The following is a 19361-nucleotide window of genomic DNA, read 5'->3' as shown; positions in this document are numbered from 1 at the left end:
ATACTGTATACCTCTTTACTTCTGTATGCATCCTCTTTGGTTTGAAGCTGCTGACAACCATGCCTCCATCCTTGCTACCCACCCTGTTTTCCTTTCCCTGTTGCTTCATAACCTGGGTTGTGAGTAGCTGAATCCACTTTCCCTCCTTCCCTTTCTTTCCCCTCTCTCCTCCCTGATGAAGGAACATTTGTTCCGAAAGCTAGGAACATAAATTTTTGATTCTGTTTTTTGTGTATCTATCGGATGTACTGAGCTGAGGTAAGTACTGGCCAGCCCCTCTATCTCTTTGTTAGTATTTGTTTCACATCTTTATATGAGATTTTCCATTAATCATTTAGATCACCTATATGGTCCACATCCTTCATTGTTTTGTCCCTTTTGTTAGCTATCACTTACATCTGTCATCTAAACGCTTTCTCTTCTTCAGTGTTTTATATATACATAAATAGTTTTGTCACCAACTGTGCTAGTTTCATTTTCCTCCTATTATCTTGTTCCATTTATAGTCCACTTCTCTTTTTTTATTTATTGATTTATTTATTTAACATTCCATAGTTTTAACGTTTGTTATTCGCTGTTCTCCAGCCAACAATCACTGCCAACAATCTCTTCCACACCTACCAGTATCATACATTTCCGTCGATTTCGTGTTGCTGGCGATAATTTTGTGTCATTGGCTATCTTTCTCTGCCACAGGTAAATTTTTTTGGGACATTTCTGCGCCACCCGCGAACTTTTTTGCGGCACGCGCGATCTTTTTTGCGTCGTGTGCGATCTTTTTCGGTTCTGTTTTTTGTGTATCTATCGGCTGTACTGAGCTGAGGTAAGTACTGGCCAGCCCCTCTATCTATTTGTTAGTATTTGTTTCACATCTTTATCATTACTTCTCTATCTCAGGGAGCTGGGTGTGTCCATACATGGGCATTTTCCTCTAGGTCTTGTTTTTATTTTTGATATTGGTCTTTTTTCTATGCTGTGGGGGTTCCTACAGCTGTCACCACATCCTGCCTATCTGTCATCATCGGTATCTATCTTGTCATGTTTCCTCATCTTCTTGTATGTCTCTTTTCCTCATGGCCTCCTATACCCCATCTAACCAGGCAACCTACTGTCTTCCTCTTTTCCTTCGTCGCTGAGGGAGGCACATCAAAATCTTATTTCAGCATCTGTCATTTGTATTTTATGCCCATACTAGGTGAATTGTCATTCTTCTATTCTATCTGCGATGCTTTCTTGAGCCTTAGTCATTTCCCTAATCATTGTATTTCTTACATGGTCTCGCCGAGATAATCTACACGATCTTTTGAGACGGTCCATTTCTACAACTCTCAATTTATTTTTATGTTTTTCATTAAGCTCCCAGCAACCAAAGTCATATAGGCTTTTCTACTGAGAATCTTCTTTATTTTCCAACTTATGTTGGAAGGCCTTAACAGAAAGTTTAGCTTCTGGATTGCCGCTTTTTCATGGGCTACTAATGCTTTATTTTCCAATTATTGTTCCATTTTCTGATATGATGCTATCAAAGTATTTTAATTTTTTTTTACATGCCTTGATGTGCTTGCCCTCTATTATTATGTTTACTACATTTCTCTACTGCACAGGTATTCAATCTCTTGAAAATTTACTTTCAATCCCCACTTATCACATTCTTCTAATAATTTTCTTAGCATAAACAGATCTCATCCTCTTCACTGGCTACCACTATCTGATTATCTGTGAAGATAATGTACCAGATGTACAAACATTGATCTTTTGTAATGGTTAATATATCTAATTTTAAAGTGATTGAAGATCTGCTTCTTACAGCCATCATAAAATCTTTTGCCTGGAAACATTCCAATTGCTGTATACTCAAGAGCTACAATGGAAAGACCCTTTTCATATGGCCATAAGTCATAATGACTTCAGAAAGGAAGATTTAGAGTTTTATGACTAATTGATTACAAGGTTATTTAGAGATGGAGATTGAAGCAAAGGAACAATCGCAATATTTGCCTGGAGAGTTTTAGGGAAATCATGGAAAACCTAAATCTGGATGGCTGACAAGGATTTGAACCACCGTCCTCCCAAATGCAAGTCCAGTGTGCTAACCACTGTGCTGCCTCACTTCGTAGATTGCCAGGAGGTGCCTTTCTAATCCTAGCTTTTGTCAGTTACCCTCTTCCCAATTTTTAACAACTTTTATTTTTGTAAGGACCTATGGAACCATTTTATTTTGCATGCTTGATGTGGCTCTTGGTTGCTCCAGTAATCATCATTTTACACATCAATATAAGTAAAAGATATGGTAGTGAACCACATTTTCTACTTTATCATCTTCAATTCTTTGATGGGATTTTAGACTAGACTTGCTACTATCTTCAAATTTTTGCAGCAGCAAGAACCTAAAACTGCAGAAAACCCAAGAAGAATTTAAATTACAAGTTTGCTAGAAAAATCTCCAAATTACACTCCAGCATTAGCTCTAGGACACTTTCTTTGAACTGCTTTTTGAGCTTCATCCATTATAATGGTAAAGAGGGAAGGAGCCAGCTAAATATTTTATTGGGTTTCTCTGTTTAGAAACAAACTGAGCTTTTACTTTGGATGTGTAGATAGCTGAGATTGGGTCACATAGGAGTTTTGTAAGCAATCACCTTTGTAGATTAATTGCTTTACCCAGTTTCCTGCCACCTCCTTTAGTTTTGACTGAGCCTACATGTTCATTCAATTTCATATCCCCCAAATTGCTACACTCATGTACTTGCATAAGTTGACCGATTCCAACTGTGATTCATTGTATTATACTCATAGGATACTATGGTTTTATGTTTCATGAAATGCAAAATTTTGATCATTTCTGAACATTTAAAGGAAATTGCCACCATAGCAAACTCTTAATAAGATCAACTAACCCCCCCCCCCCTCCTCCCCACGTCAAGTAGTACTTCGTTTTAGATACGGGAAACATCTGCAAAAGTGTGAGGTGACTTTTTATATTGCCTGTCCCATCATTAATTTACAACAAGAACAGCATGGGTCTCAAAATACTTACCTGGGACACACTTGAAGGTAATTCCAGATTTGTCACTGACTCTCCATCTCAAATAACATGCTGTGTGCTCACTACCTCCATCCAGACACAATTTTTTTTTATATACTCTATATGATTGTATGTTCATTAACACATATTGGTGTGGTACTGAGTCAAAATCTTTCCAGAGGTCAAGTAATAACGCATCACCTGACTGCCTTGATCAACAGCTTTCAGGATGAGATGTGAAAATAGTGCAAGTTGAGATTTGCATGGCTGATGTTTTCAGAATAATAAATACTGCTTGGCATGGAGGAGGTCATTCAGTTTGCATTGGTGTAATAACTGCTGTCCAACAGATTATGGGAAAAGAAAAGATATACTTATGTAAAATTATTCCTAACAGTAGATGTGGTGCCTATGGGCAGCAATCATGTTGCAAAAAGATTTTTAAGTATACAGTGGGGAAGGTATTGATGGTGGTGAGTGCGTCTTATGTGGAGAGAAGTTTTTTAAAGATTCACCAGAAAGGGCAAGTGTTCAACATCAAAAAAGATGACCGGCTGACTGAGAAATGGGTTTGGGAAAGACTTTCCTGTCTTTAAAAAAGCAGAGAAAAGGTTGCTTTCACAAGAGTTCATATCACGAAGATGTCATATATATCTGAAATGTACAATAAAGTAAAAGCAACCATCCACCTATAGCTGACTGATGTGTGGTGCAGAGAAACACAAGTCTGTCAGCTATAGGTGAGTGATTGCCTTTCCTTTATTTTATATATTATTCCATCCAGGAACTTACATTGCTAATTCACTTATATTTGACAAACATGAGGGATCTAGGATTGTGGGGTGTAGGATAGACCATTCTAGCTAAGAATTAGGATGGGGAAGACATTTACAGCAGCTTCCAAGGGTGGTACATACAGTCTTACAACATAAGCATTATGTCACACTACAGAATTAAAATTACGGGTGAAATACCTATAATAGTATTGATCTTTATCCATAAATATAGAAACAGCAAATTAAAGTCTTGGACTATCTTAATTTATTTAATATATTACATAGCACTTATGCAATGGGAAATCTGTATGTTAAAAAAATGAAGTCAGTGCACTTAACACTTTAATGAAATAACTATCAAAATATATACAACACAACAGTGCATCTTAAATCATTCAGCTCAATACACAAGAACCTCCCCTTATGCAAAAATACCTAGAAAAATTGTTTATTTTCTGCAGAAAAATGTTATGCTACATGCTGTGGAAATAAGTACCTTCTCTTTCCTGTTGTGAGAGCCAAGAAAAGTACAGCCCCTCTGGGAAGTTGGGCTGATCAAACAGCCAACCAAGGCACAGACGCAATAAGAGGGCTGAGTGATTCGGTAGATCTGAGAGATGATGCCTGTGTACCGTGAACAGAAGCCGCAGTACTGACACATAATAAGGAAGACGTAATGAGACTGTGTCCAGCATTGCAAGATACTTGACAATCCATGGAACTGTAAGAACCATACGGTGCGAATTAACTGCTGCTTGGAGTGAAGACAGTACATCAAATGGAGGTGGTATCTGGAATATAAACAGCATTTTGTCATTAATTTACATTTGTACAGGAGTTTTTTCTCTTTTATGACAGCAAGAACAATGGTAATGCAATGAGATACAATCTAGATAGTATGACACGAGAGACTTCTGAAACTAAATTAAATGAAGCAACAAATTTACTGTTACCAGTCACTGTTTAATTATCTCCACAATGCGTTTCAAAGGTTTACACCTCCATCATCAGGTGCATTTACATTTGTTATTATGACATGTGTATATGTATGTGTGTGTGTGTGTGTGTGTGTGTGTGTGTGTGTGTGTGTGTGTGTTTGTTTGTGTTGTGTTACGATTTTTTGGAGGAACTTGTGGCACTGGCTAATGGAGAAACAAATACTATTTCAGGACATGGTTTTGGGTTTCTTATGACAAAAAACCAAACATATATCTAATGGTAAAAATAAAATAAGTAAAATAGAGTACCTTCATTGGTCACAGGTTCCTTTCACTGTCGTAGCACATCACATGAATACTGTCATATTTTGTAAACAAATATGGTGTTTAGAAACTATTGGGTGCAAGGATCACATAGCAGAAGAGAAACATTATCACAAAGTACAAAGAATATACACCGTAGCAACATTATTACAGAATAAATTTTAAAGGATTTTGGAAAAATTGGAAATTTGTGGTAGGTTCCTGTGGGACCAAGCTGTTGAGGCCATCAGTCCCTAGGCTTACACACTACTTAATCTAACTTAAATTAACCTACAATAAGGGCAACAGACACACCCATGCCTGAGGGAGGACTCGATCCTTCGACGGGGGAGGAGCCGCGCAAACCGCGGCAAGGCGCCTCAGCTCAGACCACACAGCTACCCAGCGTGACAAGGATTTTGGAGATCTTTGTTTTGAGGTGTTGAATACAAGAGTTCGATAAATATTTCAGGTGGTATATAAATCCAGTTTTGTCAAGTTCATATAGCTTAAACTTCATATTTGTTTATATAATCAGGTGAAATGTTACAAACTTTAAGTACAATAATTATGTTGGCTACATTGGTAAAATTATACACAACTAACAATTTTGGGTGGGATTCACAGATAGATGTGAAAGGCTGGAGACAGAGGGAGAGGAAGCGTGAGAGAAAGTGAACGACGGAGAGGGTGGCAGGAGTGATTGGATGGGAGCAAACTTTCCAAGGTAGTGAGTTTTTAAGATTATATCTGTTACATGTAATAACTGCCTAATAGGGTAATACATTGGTTAATGCTTTAAAATATGCAGATGGATGTACAATTTGTGGCAGTGCTCGTAGGCAAACACACAGAAAAACTTTACACTTCTTCCAAACTGACAACATAACAGAAATACATGTAAATCCAACAGCCAGAATACAAAAGGAGATTAAACACATTTAAAACAACATTAACTTCCTACTCGCCATCCAAAAAGCAAGAAACATTGTAACAGTGAGCCCACAAGCACCTTGCCTTAGATCGCAACCAAAGTTACACAAAAATGGGACCCCCATCAGGCCAACAGCGAACAGTAGGAATAGCCCAGCATTAGAACCCAACAAAATGCTCTTCAAAATTCTCAAAGAAGCATACACATTAAATAATGAGAGAACACTTAAAAAAGGCAGAAGAATTTACACAACATGTCAAAGACACACAAGTACCTGACGGAGCCACACTTGCCTCATTTGACATACAAAACCTTTATTCCTCTGTGCCAATAGATCCCACATTACGGATAATTAACGCCAATCTACAAAAGCACAAAGAAATCCCTTCAACTCACATTACTGAACTAATGGACCTGCTCAAATTCACACTTTCACATAGTTATTTTAAATTTAACAATAATATAATATTGTTAGCTGAAATATTTGCACGTAATTTAGAAGACAAAATCTTGAATTCCAATCACCACCCCCTCAAAAATATCATCTACTATTTCTGATATGTAGATGATACCATTTTAATCAATGGCACAAAAGACAACATCAATGAGTTGAACCAGTTATTCAACAACTCCCATGAAAACATAATATTCACAGTTGAACACCAACCAGATGACAGTACAAATTTTTTAGACCTTACCATTACAATAAAGAATAACAGACATCAGTTTGAAATTTATCAGAAGCCTACCACAACACATACTACAATCCACAGCTCCTTTTGTCACCTCACAGCCCACAAAATGACAGCATTCAGGTACATGATCAACAGAGCTATCCAGCTACCACTCACTGAAGACAAATGTGAACAAGAAATTGAAATAATAAAACAAACAGCTATTGGAAATGGTTGTAACATCTCCATAGCAGACACCCTAAAACACTCAATAGTGGCATAGCAATCACATAAAAAAAAAAAAGAATAAACAACTTCCACAGAGTCCCCTTTCTAGGTAACATTTCATATCAAATTGCCAATGTCTTCAAACGAAAAGGTATAAACATATCCTTTACCACAAACAACAAGACTGGACAAAAGTTATCCCATATCAGCACACAAAACCACTTCATCACACAGGTGGATATAAAATTGAATGATTGGAATGTGACTGCTTTTACATACGCCACACAGGCAGATCATTTGAGATTAGATTTAAAGAACACATGGCAACACTAAAAAACAAAAAGTGCTACACATCAGCAATAGCCACTCACCTGCATGAACAAAACACCATGTTAGCAACACAAGAATCAACATCCTACACGTCCAACTCAAAGGCAAAAAACTAGACATCCTTGAAATGTTCCAGATATACAAACACCAAACAAAACAACCTGAATCCACTTTAAATAACAAAGATGACAATATTGTTGCAGAAGAAGCTGTGTAGTACAGTCGCTGTAATGTAGTGGTTATGATACTAGGCTGTTATATGGAGGGTTGTGAGTTCAAAACTCACCTGAACTGTAAAACTTTAATTTATATATTCGATTTGAGTACATTCTAGAAGTATCCACAAATGGCAAGAATCATTGTACTGGAATGTTCTGTTGCCATATATATACCGTATGTGTTCCGGCCGGAGGCAGTTCGCTCTGCACTCTTATACGTGCAAGTGCTGAATAAACCTTCGTTAAGTGAATTTAGCATTCGTCATTCATCTACTCACACCTTCTTCTATGTGACATTATTCTGGTGGAGACGCTGGGTATTGGAGCTTGGGTTACCACACATTATCGACAACACAGTGGCTTCCATGAGGCCACAACAGAGCTGCCGTTTACATGGTGAGAAACCCAAGTTCGAGCCATATTCAACAGATCGCCATCTATCGTGGACAGAAGAAGAAGAGGATGTTACGATGACAGCAACTGTGTGCCACCACATGAGACATCCTTCCAGGTTCTCTGGTGGTGATGGCCAATATCCAAACAGGTGGCTGAAGGTATATGAGTGTATAGCCAAATTTAGCAAATGGGATGACACCGTGTGTTTGGCTAACGTATTTTTCTACTTGGAGGGCACTGCCAAGCAATGGTATGAGAACAACGAGGAGAAGTTCACAAGCTGGGAAGTATTCCAGGTGGAACTGCACAAGTATTTCGGTGACACACAATGACAGAAGTGCAAGGCTGAAGATAAATTAAAGTGCAGGGCACAACGTCCAGGAGAAACGACAGCATCCTACATTCGAGACGTTCTGGAGCTGTGTAAAATAGTGGATCCTAGAATGAAGGAGGAAGATAAGGTTGCACATCTCATGAAGGGTGTTGCTGAGGACATGTATCAAGCCCTACTCCTGAAAGAGGTTTCGACAGCAGACGGCTTCATAAAATGGTGCCAGTACATCGAGACAATGCATCAAAAAAGAATTACACACATGAAGTTTGAACGGCTTCCAAATGCGGTATCAATGTCTGTGATGGAGGAAGTAACTGATTTCACACGTTCTTCATCAAATAGTGAGAGAGGAAGTTCAGAAGGCACTTGGATTGCAAGGCGAGCAGAAAACCAAGGTGCTTCAAGAGTCGTAAGGGAGGAAGTGGAACAGACATTAACCCAATCTCTCGTCCTTCATTTCCCTTTAAAATGGTAAAAAAAGTCAAGACCCAGGCAAAGTTATGTTCCTACAATGCCGCATTTGGAACCTGTTTGGGCACCAAGGAAGACTGACGCCTGGGGCACGTGGTGCACTATTGTCGAGAAAGGCGGCAGATATTTGATAAGGCCGGTGCCAGAAGACAGCAGACCGATCTTAGCCGACGCCAACTCCGGGATGACAAAGATAAACAAGAAGATGTGGGTGCAGGACGACGTAGGTCACCATTGCAGCAAGCTAGCCATTGGAGAGGATGCTCGCCAACACAACGATCAAAGTCTCTATCGCCATTTAGAGGCTCCAGCTGATCACTTAGCCACCGCAATCTGGAAAACTAAAGGTGCGACCTTCCTTGGAGGTGAGGCCACCAAAGAGAAAAACCCTCCGCCGTCGATCACTACAGAAATAATAGGAAACTACGTCGATATCCTAATGGATGGCTGAGCAGCCCAAGCTCTTGTGGACTCTGGAGCATCACATTCAGTCCTTACGGAGAAGTATCGTCGCCAGTTGCAGAAAACTGTATTTGTCGACAACAAAACATCTCTGGTGAGAGTGGCTAATGGGAAACATGTAAAACCTACAGGACGATGTGTCATTCGTGTGGGTATATGGGGCCGCACACAGTCCTTAGAATTCATCGTCTAGTGAGTGTAGTCATGACGTCATTCTCGGATGGGACTTTTTGAAAGCTTCTCAAGCAATTATAGATTGTGGTTACTCAAAGATTATGCTAGAGATACTGTGGACAAGAAGATGCACATCTGAGTGTGTGGAGACTATGTGTGCTGGATAAAGAGATCATTCCTGCAGTCAGCACTAGAAAGGTAAATGTCGTGTGTCATGCCATGCATCAACCCATGGATCTTGTAGTGGAATGTAAGAGAAGCCTACCACTGAAGAATAACTTGGTCATCCCAGCCTCTGCTGTCTCATTTAAGAACGGATTCCGTGAATTGTGGATAGTTAACTGTTGTCAAGAACCGCAGATCCTTCCAAGACACATGTGCATAGAAAACGCTGAGCCGTTAATTGCAGAACAGCTGAGCATCATAGAAACCTCCCACGCTGAGTCTGTGGGTGAAATTAGTGCTGGCACTACGAGACAAGATCTTCTAGCTCAACTATCACCAGATCTCACTAAGGAACAACAGAAGAAGCAACTTGCCATTCTTCAAGAGTTCTCTGAATGCTCCAATCCACAGGTGAAGAGCAAATTAGACAAATCGATGGTGAAGCACCGGATTAGCACTGGAGAACAGCAACTAATAAGCCAGAGAGCACACCACGTGTCAGCAACGGAACGTCAAATAATTCGCGACGAGGTAGAGAAAATGATGAAGAATGACATCATTCAGCCTTCGCAGAACCCATGGTCCTCACCAATGGTTCTCGTCCGGAAGAAGGATGGCAGTTGGTGCTTTTGTGTTGATTACAGGAAGCTTAATAAGATAACTAAAAAGGACATTTACCATCTTCCACGAATTGACGATACATTAGATTGTCTGAATGGGTCAAAGTATTTCTCAACCATGGACATGTACTCGGGATACTGGCAAATCGAAGTGATTGTGATAAAACTGCATTCATCACCCCTGAGGGCCTGCGTGAGTTTAAGGTAATGCCATTTGGTTTGTGTAATGCACCAGCAACTTTTGAACGGATGATGAATAATCTTCTAAGTCACCTGAAGTGGACGATGCATCTTTGTTATTTAGATGACATTATAGTGTTCTCAGAGACATTTGATGAACGCATAAAAAGACTGAGGGCCCTTCTTAAGTGTCTCCAACAAGCCAGACTGAAACTTAATCCAAGAAAGTGTCTCTTTGGAGCAAAAGAAATCACAATACTTGGACACCTCATGTCAAACGAAGGTGTGTGGCCAGACACGCTATCAATGTTCATCGATGTTGAGCAGAGCAACTGGGATGAGGTGCTACTTTCGTGACGTTCGCCTAAAACACCGCCAAACAAGACACCACAGGATTTACACCATTTTTCCTAGTGCATGGGCGCGAGGCAACGACAATGGACACTGTGTTTCCGTTACATCCTGATGACATGGACAACAACATCAGCCAGGTGATAACCAGAGCTGAGGAAGCTTGGCAGTTAGCTCAACTCCGCACGCTGCAGGCTCAAGAAAACAATCGCTCAAGGTATGACGCGAGCCATCGCCCTGTTGCCTACTGGCCTGGTGACCTCGTCTGGATCTTCACTCCTGTTTGGAAGGTTGGTCTCTCTGGGAAGCTCCTCAGGCGCTACTTTGGACCTTATAAGTTTGTAAAACAGTTGTCTGATGTTACTTATGAAGTTGAAGATTTCGACCCCGACACAAAATGACGAAAGATCAGAGGTACAATCCACGCCCTTTGAATGAAGCCTTATAAGGATCCTGCAACCCAGGGTAAATTTGAAGCTCCAGTGACAGGCAACAAGCAGAAAGGTGATGATGAACATAGCGGCAAGGGAAGTTCTAAGAGGATCACCACCAGGGCGAACATCAGTCATCGGGAGTTGGAGTATGTAGGACCGGTGACTTGTTCCCGGACTAGGAGGACGTAACACCAAGACGCTGTTCTCGTAAGGAGGGGGCAATTTCGCAGAAGAAGCTGAGTAGCACAGTCACCGCAGTGTAGTGGTTATGATACTAGGCTGTTGTATGGATGGTTGTCACCTGAACTGTGAACTTTTAATTTCTATATTCGGTTCGAGTACATTCTAGAAGTATCCACAAATGGCAACAATCATTGTACTGGAATGTTCTGTTGCTGTATATATACCATATGTATTCTGGCTGGAGATAGTTTGCTCCATGCTCCTGTATGTGCAAGTGCAGAATAAACTTTCGTTACATCTACATCTACATCTACATCTACATCTACATCTATACTCCGCGAGCCACCTTACGGTGTGTGGCGGAGGGTACTTATTGTACCACTATCTGATCCCCCCTTCCCTGTTCCATTCACGAATTGAGCGTGGGAAGAACGACTGCTTGTAAGTCTCCGTATTTGCTCTAATTTCTCGGATCTTTTCGTTGTGATCATTACGCGAGATATATGTGGGCGGTAGTAATATGTTGCCCATCTCTTCCCGGAATGTGCTCTCTCGTAATTTCGATAATAAACCTCTCCGTATTGCGTAACGCCTTTCTTGAAGTGTCCGCCACTGGAGCTTGTTCAGCATCTCCGTAACGCTCTCGCGCTGACTAAATGTCCCCATGACGAATCGCGCTGCTTTTCGCTGGATCATGTCTATCTCTTCTATTAATTCAACCTGGTAAGGGTCCCATACTGATGAGCAATACTCAAGAATCGGACGAACAAGCGTTTTGTAAGCTACTTCTTTCGTCGATGAGTCACATTTTCTTAGAATTCTTCCTATGAATCTCAACCTGGCGCCTGCTTTTCCCACTATTTGTTTTATGTGATCATTCCACTTCAGATCGCTCCGGATAGTAACTCCTAAGTATTTTACGGTCGTTACCGCTTCCAATAATTTACCACCTATGGCATAATCTTACTGGAATGGATTTCTGCCCCTATGTATGCGCATTATATTACATTTATCTACGTTTAGGTAAAGCTGCCAGCTGTCGCACCATGCATTAATCCTCTGCAGGTCTTCCTGGAGTACGTACGAGTCTTCTGATGTTGCTACTTTCTTGTAGACAACCGTGTCATCTGCAAATAGTCTCACGGAGCTACCGATGTTGTCAACTAAGTCATTTATGTATATTGTAAACAATAAAGGTCCTATCACGCTTCCTTGCGGTACTCCCGAAATTACCTCTACATCTGCAGATTTTGAACCATTAAGAATGACATGTTGTGTTCTTTCTTCTAGGAAATCCTGAATCCAATCACAAACCTGGTCCGATATTCCGTAAGCTCGTATTTTTTTCACTAAACGTAAGTGCGGAACCGTATCAAATGCCTTCCCGAAGTCCAGGAATACGGCATCAATCTGCTCGCCAGTGTCTACGGCACTGTGAATTTCTTGGGCAAATAGGGCGAGCTGAGTTTCACATGATCTCTGTTTGCGGAATCCATGTTGGTTATGATGAAGGAGATTTGTATTATCTAAGAACGTCATAATACGAGAACACAAAACATGTTCCATTATTCTACAACAGATTGACGTAAGCGAAATAGGCCTATAATTATTCGCATCTGATTTATGACCCTTCTTGAAAATGGGAACGACCTGCGCTTTCTTCCAGTCGCTAGGTACTTTACGTTCTTCCAGCGATCTACGATAAATTGCTGATAGAAAGGGGGCAAGTTCTTTAGCATAATCACTGTAGAATCTTAAGGGTATCTCGTCTGGTCCAGATGCTTTTCCACTACTAAGTGATAGCAGTTGTTTTTCAATTCCGATATCGTTTATTTCAATATTTTCCATTTTGGCGTCCGTGCGACGGCTGAAGTCAGGGACCGTGTTACGATTTTCCGCAGTGAAACAGTTTCGGAACACTGAATTCAGTATTTCTGCCTTTCTTCAGTCGTCCTCTGTTTCGGTGCCATCGTGGTCAACGAGTGATTGAATAGGGGATTTAGATCCGCTTACCGATTTTACATATGACCAAAACTTTTTAGGGTTCTTGTTTAGATTGTTTGCCAATGTTTTATGTTCGAATTCGTTGAATGCTTCTCTCAGTGCTCTCTTTACGCTCTTTTTCGCTTCGTTCAGCTTTTCCTTATCAGCTATGATTCGACTACTCTTAAACCTATGATGAAGCTTTCTTTGTTTCCGTAGTACCTTTCGTACATGATTGTTATACCACGGTGGATCTTTCCCCTCGCTTTGGACCTTAGTCGGTACGAACTTATCTAAGGCGTACTGGACGATGTTTCTGAATTTTTTCCATTTTTGTTCCACATCCTCTTCCTCAGAAATGAACGTTTGATGGTGGTCACTCAGATATTCTGCGATTTGTGCCCTATCACTCTTGTTAAGCAAATATATTTTCCTTCCTTTCTTGGCATTTCTTATTACACTTGTAGTCATTGATGCAACCACTGACTTATGATCACTGATACCCTCTTCTACATTCACGGAGTCGAAAAGTTCCGGTCTATTTGTTGCTATGAGGTCTAAAACGTTAGCTTCACGAGTTGGTTCTCTAACTATCTGCTCGAAGTAATTCTCGGACAAGGCAGTCAGGATAATGTCACAAGAGTCTCTGTCCCTGGCTCCAGTTCTGATTGTGTGACTATCCCATTCTATACCTGGTAGATTGAAGTCTCCCCCTATTACAATAGTATGATCACGAAACTTCTTCACGACGTTCTGCAGGTTCTCTCTGAGGCGCTCAACTACTACGGTTGCTGATGCAGGTGGTCTATAGAAGCATCCGACTATCATATCTGACCCACCTTTGATACTTAGCTTAACCCAGATTATTTCACATTCGCATTCGCTAATAACTTCACTGGATATTATTGAATTCTTTACTGCTATAAATACTCCTCCACCATTGGAGTTTATCCTATCCTTGCGGTATATATTCCATTCTGTGTCTAGGATTTCGTTACTGTTCACTTCCGGTTTTAACCAACTTTCCGTTCCTAATACTATATGCGCACTATTTCCTTCAATAAGAGATACTAATTCAGGAACCTTGCCCTGGATACTCCTGCAGTTTACCAATATTACGTTAACTTTTCCTGTTTTTGGTCTCTGAGGACGGACGTTCTTTATCAACGATGATAATGTCCTCTCTGGTAAGCCATCAGGTATTTTATCGTTTCGCCCAAGGGGGGGTCCCTCTAACCTAAAAAACCCCCGTGTGCACGCCACACGTACTCTGCTACCCTAGTAGCTGCTTCCGGTGTGTAGTGCACGCCTGACCTGTCTAGGGGGGCCCTACAGTTCTCCACCCAATAATGGAGGTCGATGAATTTGCAACCATTATAGTCGCAGAGTCGTCTGAGCCTCTGGTTTAGACCCTCCACACGGCTCCAAACCAGAGGACCGCGATCGACTCTGGGCACTATGCTGCAGATATTAAGCTCAGCTTGCACTCCGCGTGCGATGCTGGTTGTCTTCACCAAATCAGCCAGCCGCCGGAAGGAACCAAGGATGGCCTCAGAACCCAAGCGGCAGGCGTCATTCGTTCCGACATGTGCTACTATCTGCAGCCGGTCACACCCAGTGCGTTCAATAGCTGCCGGAAGGGCCTCCTCCACATTACGGACGAGACCCCCCGGCAAGCACACCGAGTGCACACTGGCATTCTTCCCCGACCTACCCGTATTTTCCTGAGGGGCTCCATAACCCGCCTAACGTTGGAGCTCCCTATAACTAATAGGCCCGCCCTCTGTGACTGTCGTGAAGTTAGCGTTCATCATTCATCTACTCACACCTTCTTCTACGTGACGTTATTTACAATAGTATCATCTCTGTTTCCAGCAGCTGCCTATGTTATTAAATTTGCAATGAGCGTGCACATGCACACACGCATGCACACCTTAATATTTACCATAAATATTTAGTTATGTTACTACAACAGCCCCAAAATATACAAGAGATTGACCTCATTTACAATTATGTCATCAAACCAACAGCTCATACCCCTGTCAGCTTGAAACTATATGTATGTCAACTACTGCCATAAATTGTACATCCATCTGCATATTTTAAAGCATTAAGGAATGTATTATGCCAACCTTTAGGCAGTTATTACATGTAACATATACAATCTTAAGTACCCCCTACTTTGGAAAGTCTGCTCTCATCCAATCACTCCTTCCACCCTCTCTCTCCCTCACACTTTCTCTCTCTCTTCCTCTTCTGCTACCTCCAGTCTTTCATTTCTATCTGTGAATCTCAACCAAAATTGTTATTTGTGTATAATTTTACCACTGTAACCAACATAATTCTTGTACTTAAAGTTTGTAACATGTCACCTGATTATATAAAAGAATGTGAAGTTTAAGCTATATTAACTTGACAAAACCGGATTCATATACCGTCTGAAATAATTATTCCAACTCGTGTATTCAACACCTCAAAACAAAGATCAAAATCCTTTAAAATTTATTATATAATAATGTTGTTATGATTTGTATTTTGTGATAATGTTTCTCTTCTGCTATATGATCCTTGCACCTAAGAGTTTCCAAACATCATATTTGTTAACAAAATATTACAGTATACACGTGATGTGTTTTGACAGTGAAAGGAACATGTGACCACTGGAAGTACTCTATTTTAATTATTTTATTTTTACTGTTAGATACATATTTAGTTTTTTGTTGCAAGAAACCCAAAACCATGTCCTGAAATAGTATTTTGTTTCTCCACTAGCTAGTGCCACAAGTTCCTCCAAAAAATCATAACACAGCAGGCGCGCGCACGCACGCGCGCGCGCACACACACACACACACACAGATACACACACACACACACACACACACACACACACACACACACGTCATACTAACAAATGTAAATCCAATTGATGATGAAGGTTTAAACCTCTGAAACACTGAAACATGTCGTGGAAATAAATAAACAGTGACTGGTAACAGTAAATTTGTTGTTTCATTTAATGTCAATAACCTAAAATGTTAACATTTAAAGATGTCTGAAAAGTAACATTTGTTTCATGTAGCATAGCACACTGCAGAAGTTCTGCAACATCTTCAAGTGCCAAACTTGAACTGATACTCTTATCTCTTTGTTCTTGTGGAGACACCCAAGTGTGAACTCACAGCTGTAAATACAATATTATCAAAAGGACAGTTGCTACTGACCATATAGTGGAGATGCTGAGTCGCAGAAAGGCACAACAAAAAGACTGTTGGAAAGTTAGCTTATGATCAACAATGCTTTTGTCAAATACAGACAACAACAACAACAACAACAACAACAACAACAAAACACACACACACAGACACACACGCAAATGCAACTCACACACACATGACAACAGTCTTTGGCAGCTGGAGGCACAGACTGTGGTCATCATAATATTGTTACATTCCATCCTGAATTTTCCATTGTTTAGTTACAGAATACTACAGATACAAAACCAAGCCTCAGGAATCATAAAAATTGCGTTAAGGAAGTGACCTCTAATTACAGATCCATCTCTCTTCTTATCATGTTCTCAAATGTTTTTGAGAACGTAGCTTACAGCACAACACTGAACCACCTCTCTGGAAATACCGAAGAGGAGCAGCTCAGCTTTGCTTTCATAAAGTCTTATCCATTGGAATGTCCAAAATGGAATAAAAACTATATTATGAGAAGGCTAGATTGCTGCTTAACACACAGAGGAGGCATTTGAGTTACAGACAGGAAAAATCAAAAGACTATTAAACGTATAAGCTTCCAGCCTTATGGCCTTCTTCAGAAACAGAAAGCACACACAAACCAACACAAACACAACTCACACACACATGGCCAATGTCTTTGGATTCTGTGGTCAGACTGCAGGCTACAACAGTGACAGATGTGAGCAGTAATCTGAGGTGGGGGTTGGGCTTAAGGAAGACGCATATGACAGAGAATGGGAGGCAAAGCACGCAGGGGATGGGGAAGGGCTCGTGCTGCCTTTGAGAGCATGAAGGGACTTGGTGGGGACAGGATGGGGGTGCTAGCTGCAGAGTTGGGACACTGTGTAGGGAGGAGGGAAGAGCAGAAAAGGGAAAGGGGAGAGAAGTAGAGAAGGGGAAAGGATTAGTGGGTGCATTGGTGGAATGGAACACATGTGTATTGCCAGTCTGCAGGCAGGGAAGGGTAGGTGAAGGACTGAGTCTAGTGAAGGATGAGGCCAGGGGGTTACAGAAATGAAGAATATGTCATAAGAAGAGTTCCGATCTGTGCAATTCAGAAAAGCTAGTTGTATCAGGAAGGATCCAGATGCTGCAGGGTATGAAGCTGTCATTGAAACATAGCACATCGTGTTGAGCAGCTTGTTCAGCAACTGGGTGACGGATGGTCCAGCTATCTCTTGGTCACAGTTTGGCTATGGCGATTCATGAGGACAGACAGCTTGTTAGTTGTCATAGCCATGTAGAAAGCAGCATAGTGCTTGCAGCTCAGTTTGCAAATCACTTGGCTGCTTTCACAGGCAGACAAAGGTCTTACATATAGGTCTATCGCAGGGATATGAGCTAATGACGCAAGAGGGTTGGGAGCAGGGGTGGAGTAGGGATGGACAAGGATATTGCATAGGTTTGGTGGGCAGTGGAATACCACTGTGAGACACGTGGGGAGGATAATGAGTAGGATACTCTTCATTTCAGAGATTGACAAGAGGTAGCTGAAACCCCAGCAGAGGATATGGTTAAGTTACTCCAGTCCTGGGTGCTACTGAGTCATGAGAGGAGTGCTCCTTTATGCCTGGATGGTGGATATGTGGGATGTGGTAGGGGCAGGAGAGACAATGCATGGGAGATCTATTTATGAACAAGTTTGTGATGGTAATTTTGGTAGGAAGGGTAATTTCAGCCTGTGAAGGTCTCGGTAAGACCCTTGGCATGTTGGGAGAGGGACTGCTAGTCACTACGGATGCAATGACCACAGGTGGCTAGGCTGTATGGAAAACACTTCTTGGTATGGAATGGGTAGCAGCTGTCAAAGTGGAAGTATTGTTGGTGGTTGGTAGGCTTGTTGTGGATAGAGATACTTATTTTGCCATCCTTGAGGTGGAGGTCAACATTGAGGAAGCTGACTTGCTGGGCGGAAGAGGGCCATGTGAGGTGAATGGGAGAGAAGGTGTTGAGATTCTGAAGGAATGTGGATAGTGTGTCCTCATGTTCAATTCATATAATGAAGATGTCATCGATGAATCTGAACCAAGTGAGGGGTTTGGGATTCTGTGTGGTTAGGAAGGACTCCTCTAGATGGCCCATGGAAAGACTGGCCCATTACTGTGCTAAGGATTTGTTTGTAGGTGATGTCTTCAAAGGAGCTGTAACTGTGGGTTAGGATGCAATTGACTGTGGTATCCAGAAAGGAGGTAATAGGTTTTGAGTCAGTCAGGCACTGGAAAAGGTGACCTTCAATAGTGAAAAAGCCATTGACATGGGGGATGTTAGCGTAGAAGGAGGTGATTTCAAGAGTGACAAACAGGGCACTGTGTGAAACTTCCTGACAGATTAAAACTGTGTGCTGAACCGAGACTCGAACTCGGGACCATTGCCTTTTGCGGGCAAGTGCTCTACCATCTGAGCTACCCAAGCACGACTCATGCCCCGTCCTCACAGCTCTACTTCTGCCAGTACCTCGTCTCCTACTTTCCAAACTTTACAGAAGCTCTCCTGCAGGAGAGCACTTGCCCGCGAAAGGCAAAGGTCCCGAGTTCGAGTCTCGGTGCGGCACACAGTTTTAATCTGCCAGGAAGTTTCATATCAGTGCACACACTGTTGCAGAGTGAAAATCTTATTCTGGAAACCTCCCACAGGCTGTGGATAAGCCATGTCTCTGCAATATCCTTTCTTTCAGGAGTGCTAGTTCTGCAAGGTTTGCAGGAGAACTTCTGGAAAGGTTGGAATGTATGAGACGAGGTACTGGCAGAAGCAAAGCTGTGAGGACAGGGCTCGAGTCGTGCTTGGGTAGCTCAGATGGTAGAGCACTTGCCCACGAAAGGCAAAGGTCCAGAGTTCGAGTCTCGGTCTGGCACCGCACACTCTGCTGCAGAGTGAAAATCTCATTCAGGGCACTGTGCGGTAAAGGTACAGGAACTGTGGTGAGTCAGTGGAAGAAAT

The 19361-nt window shown here is 41.5% G+C and overlaps 1 protein-coding gene across 2 annotated transcripts in view; it reads right to left on the bottom strand.

Annotated features, from left to right (window-relative positions):
* The window catches only part of LOC126100622 (codanin-1), a 157955-nt gene that overhangs the window by 58664 nt on the left and 79930 nt on the right, over window positions 1-19361 (bottom strand). For both annotated transcript variants that reach the window (XM_049911248.1, XM_049911249.1), the window contains exon 7: window positions 4298-4592. In XM_049911248.1, coding sequence (XP_049767205.1) covers window positions 4298-4592 — 295 coding nt within the window. The remainder of the gene's footprint in view (window positions 1-4297; window positions 4593-19361) is intronic.

This window comes from Schistocerca cancellata, chromosome 9 (genome assembly GCF_023864275.1).
Source record: "Schistocerca cancellata isolate TAMUIC-IGC-003103 chromosome 9, iqSchCanc2.1, whole genome shotgun sequence".
Taxonomy (NCBI): Eukaryota; Metazoa; Arthropoda; class Insecta; order Orthoptera; family Acrididae; genus Schistocerca; species Schistocerca cancellata.
This window is presented reverse-complemented; position numbering and strand designations above follow the sequence as displayed.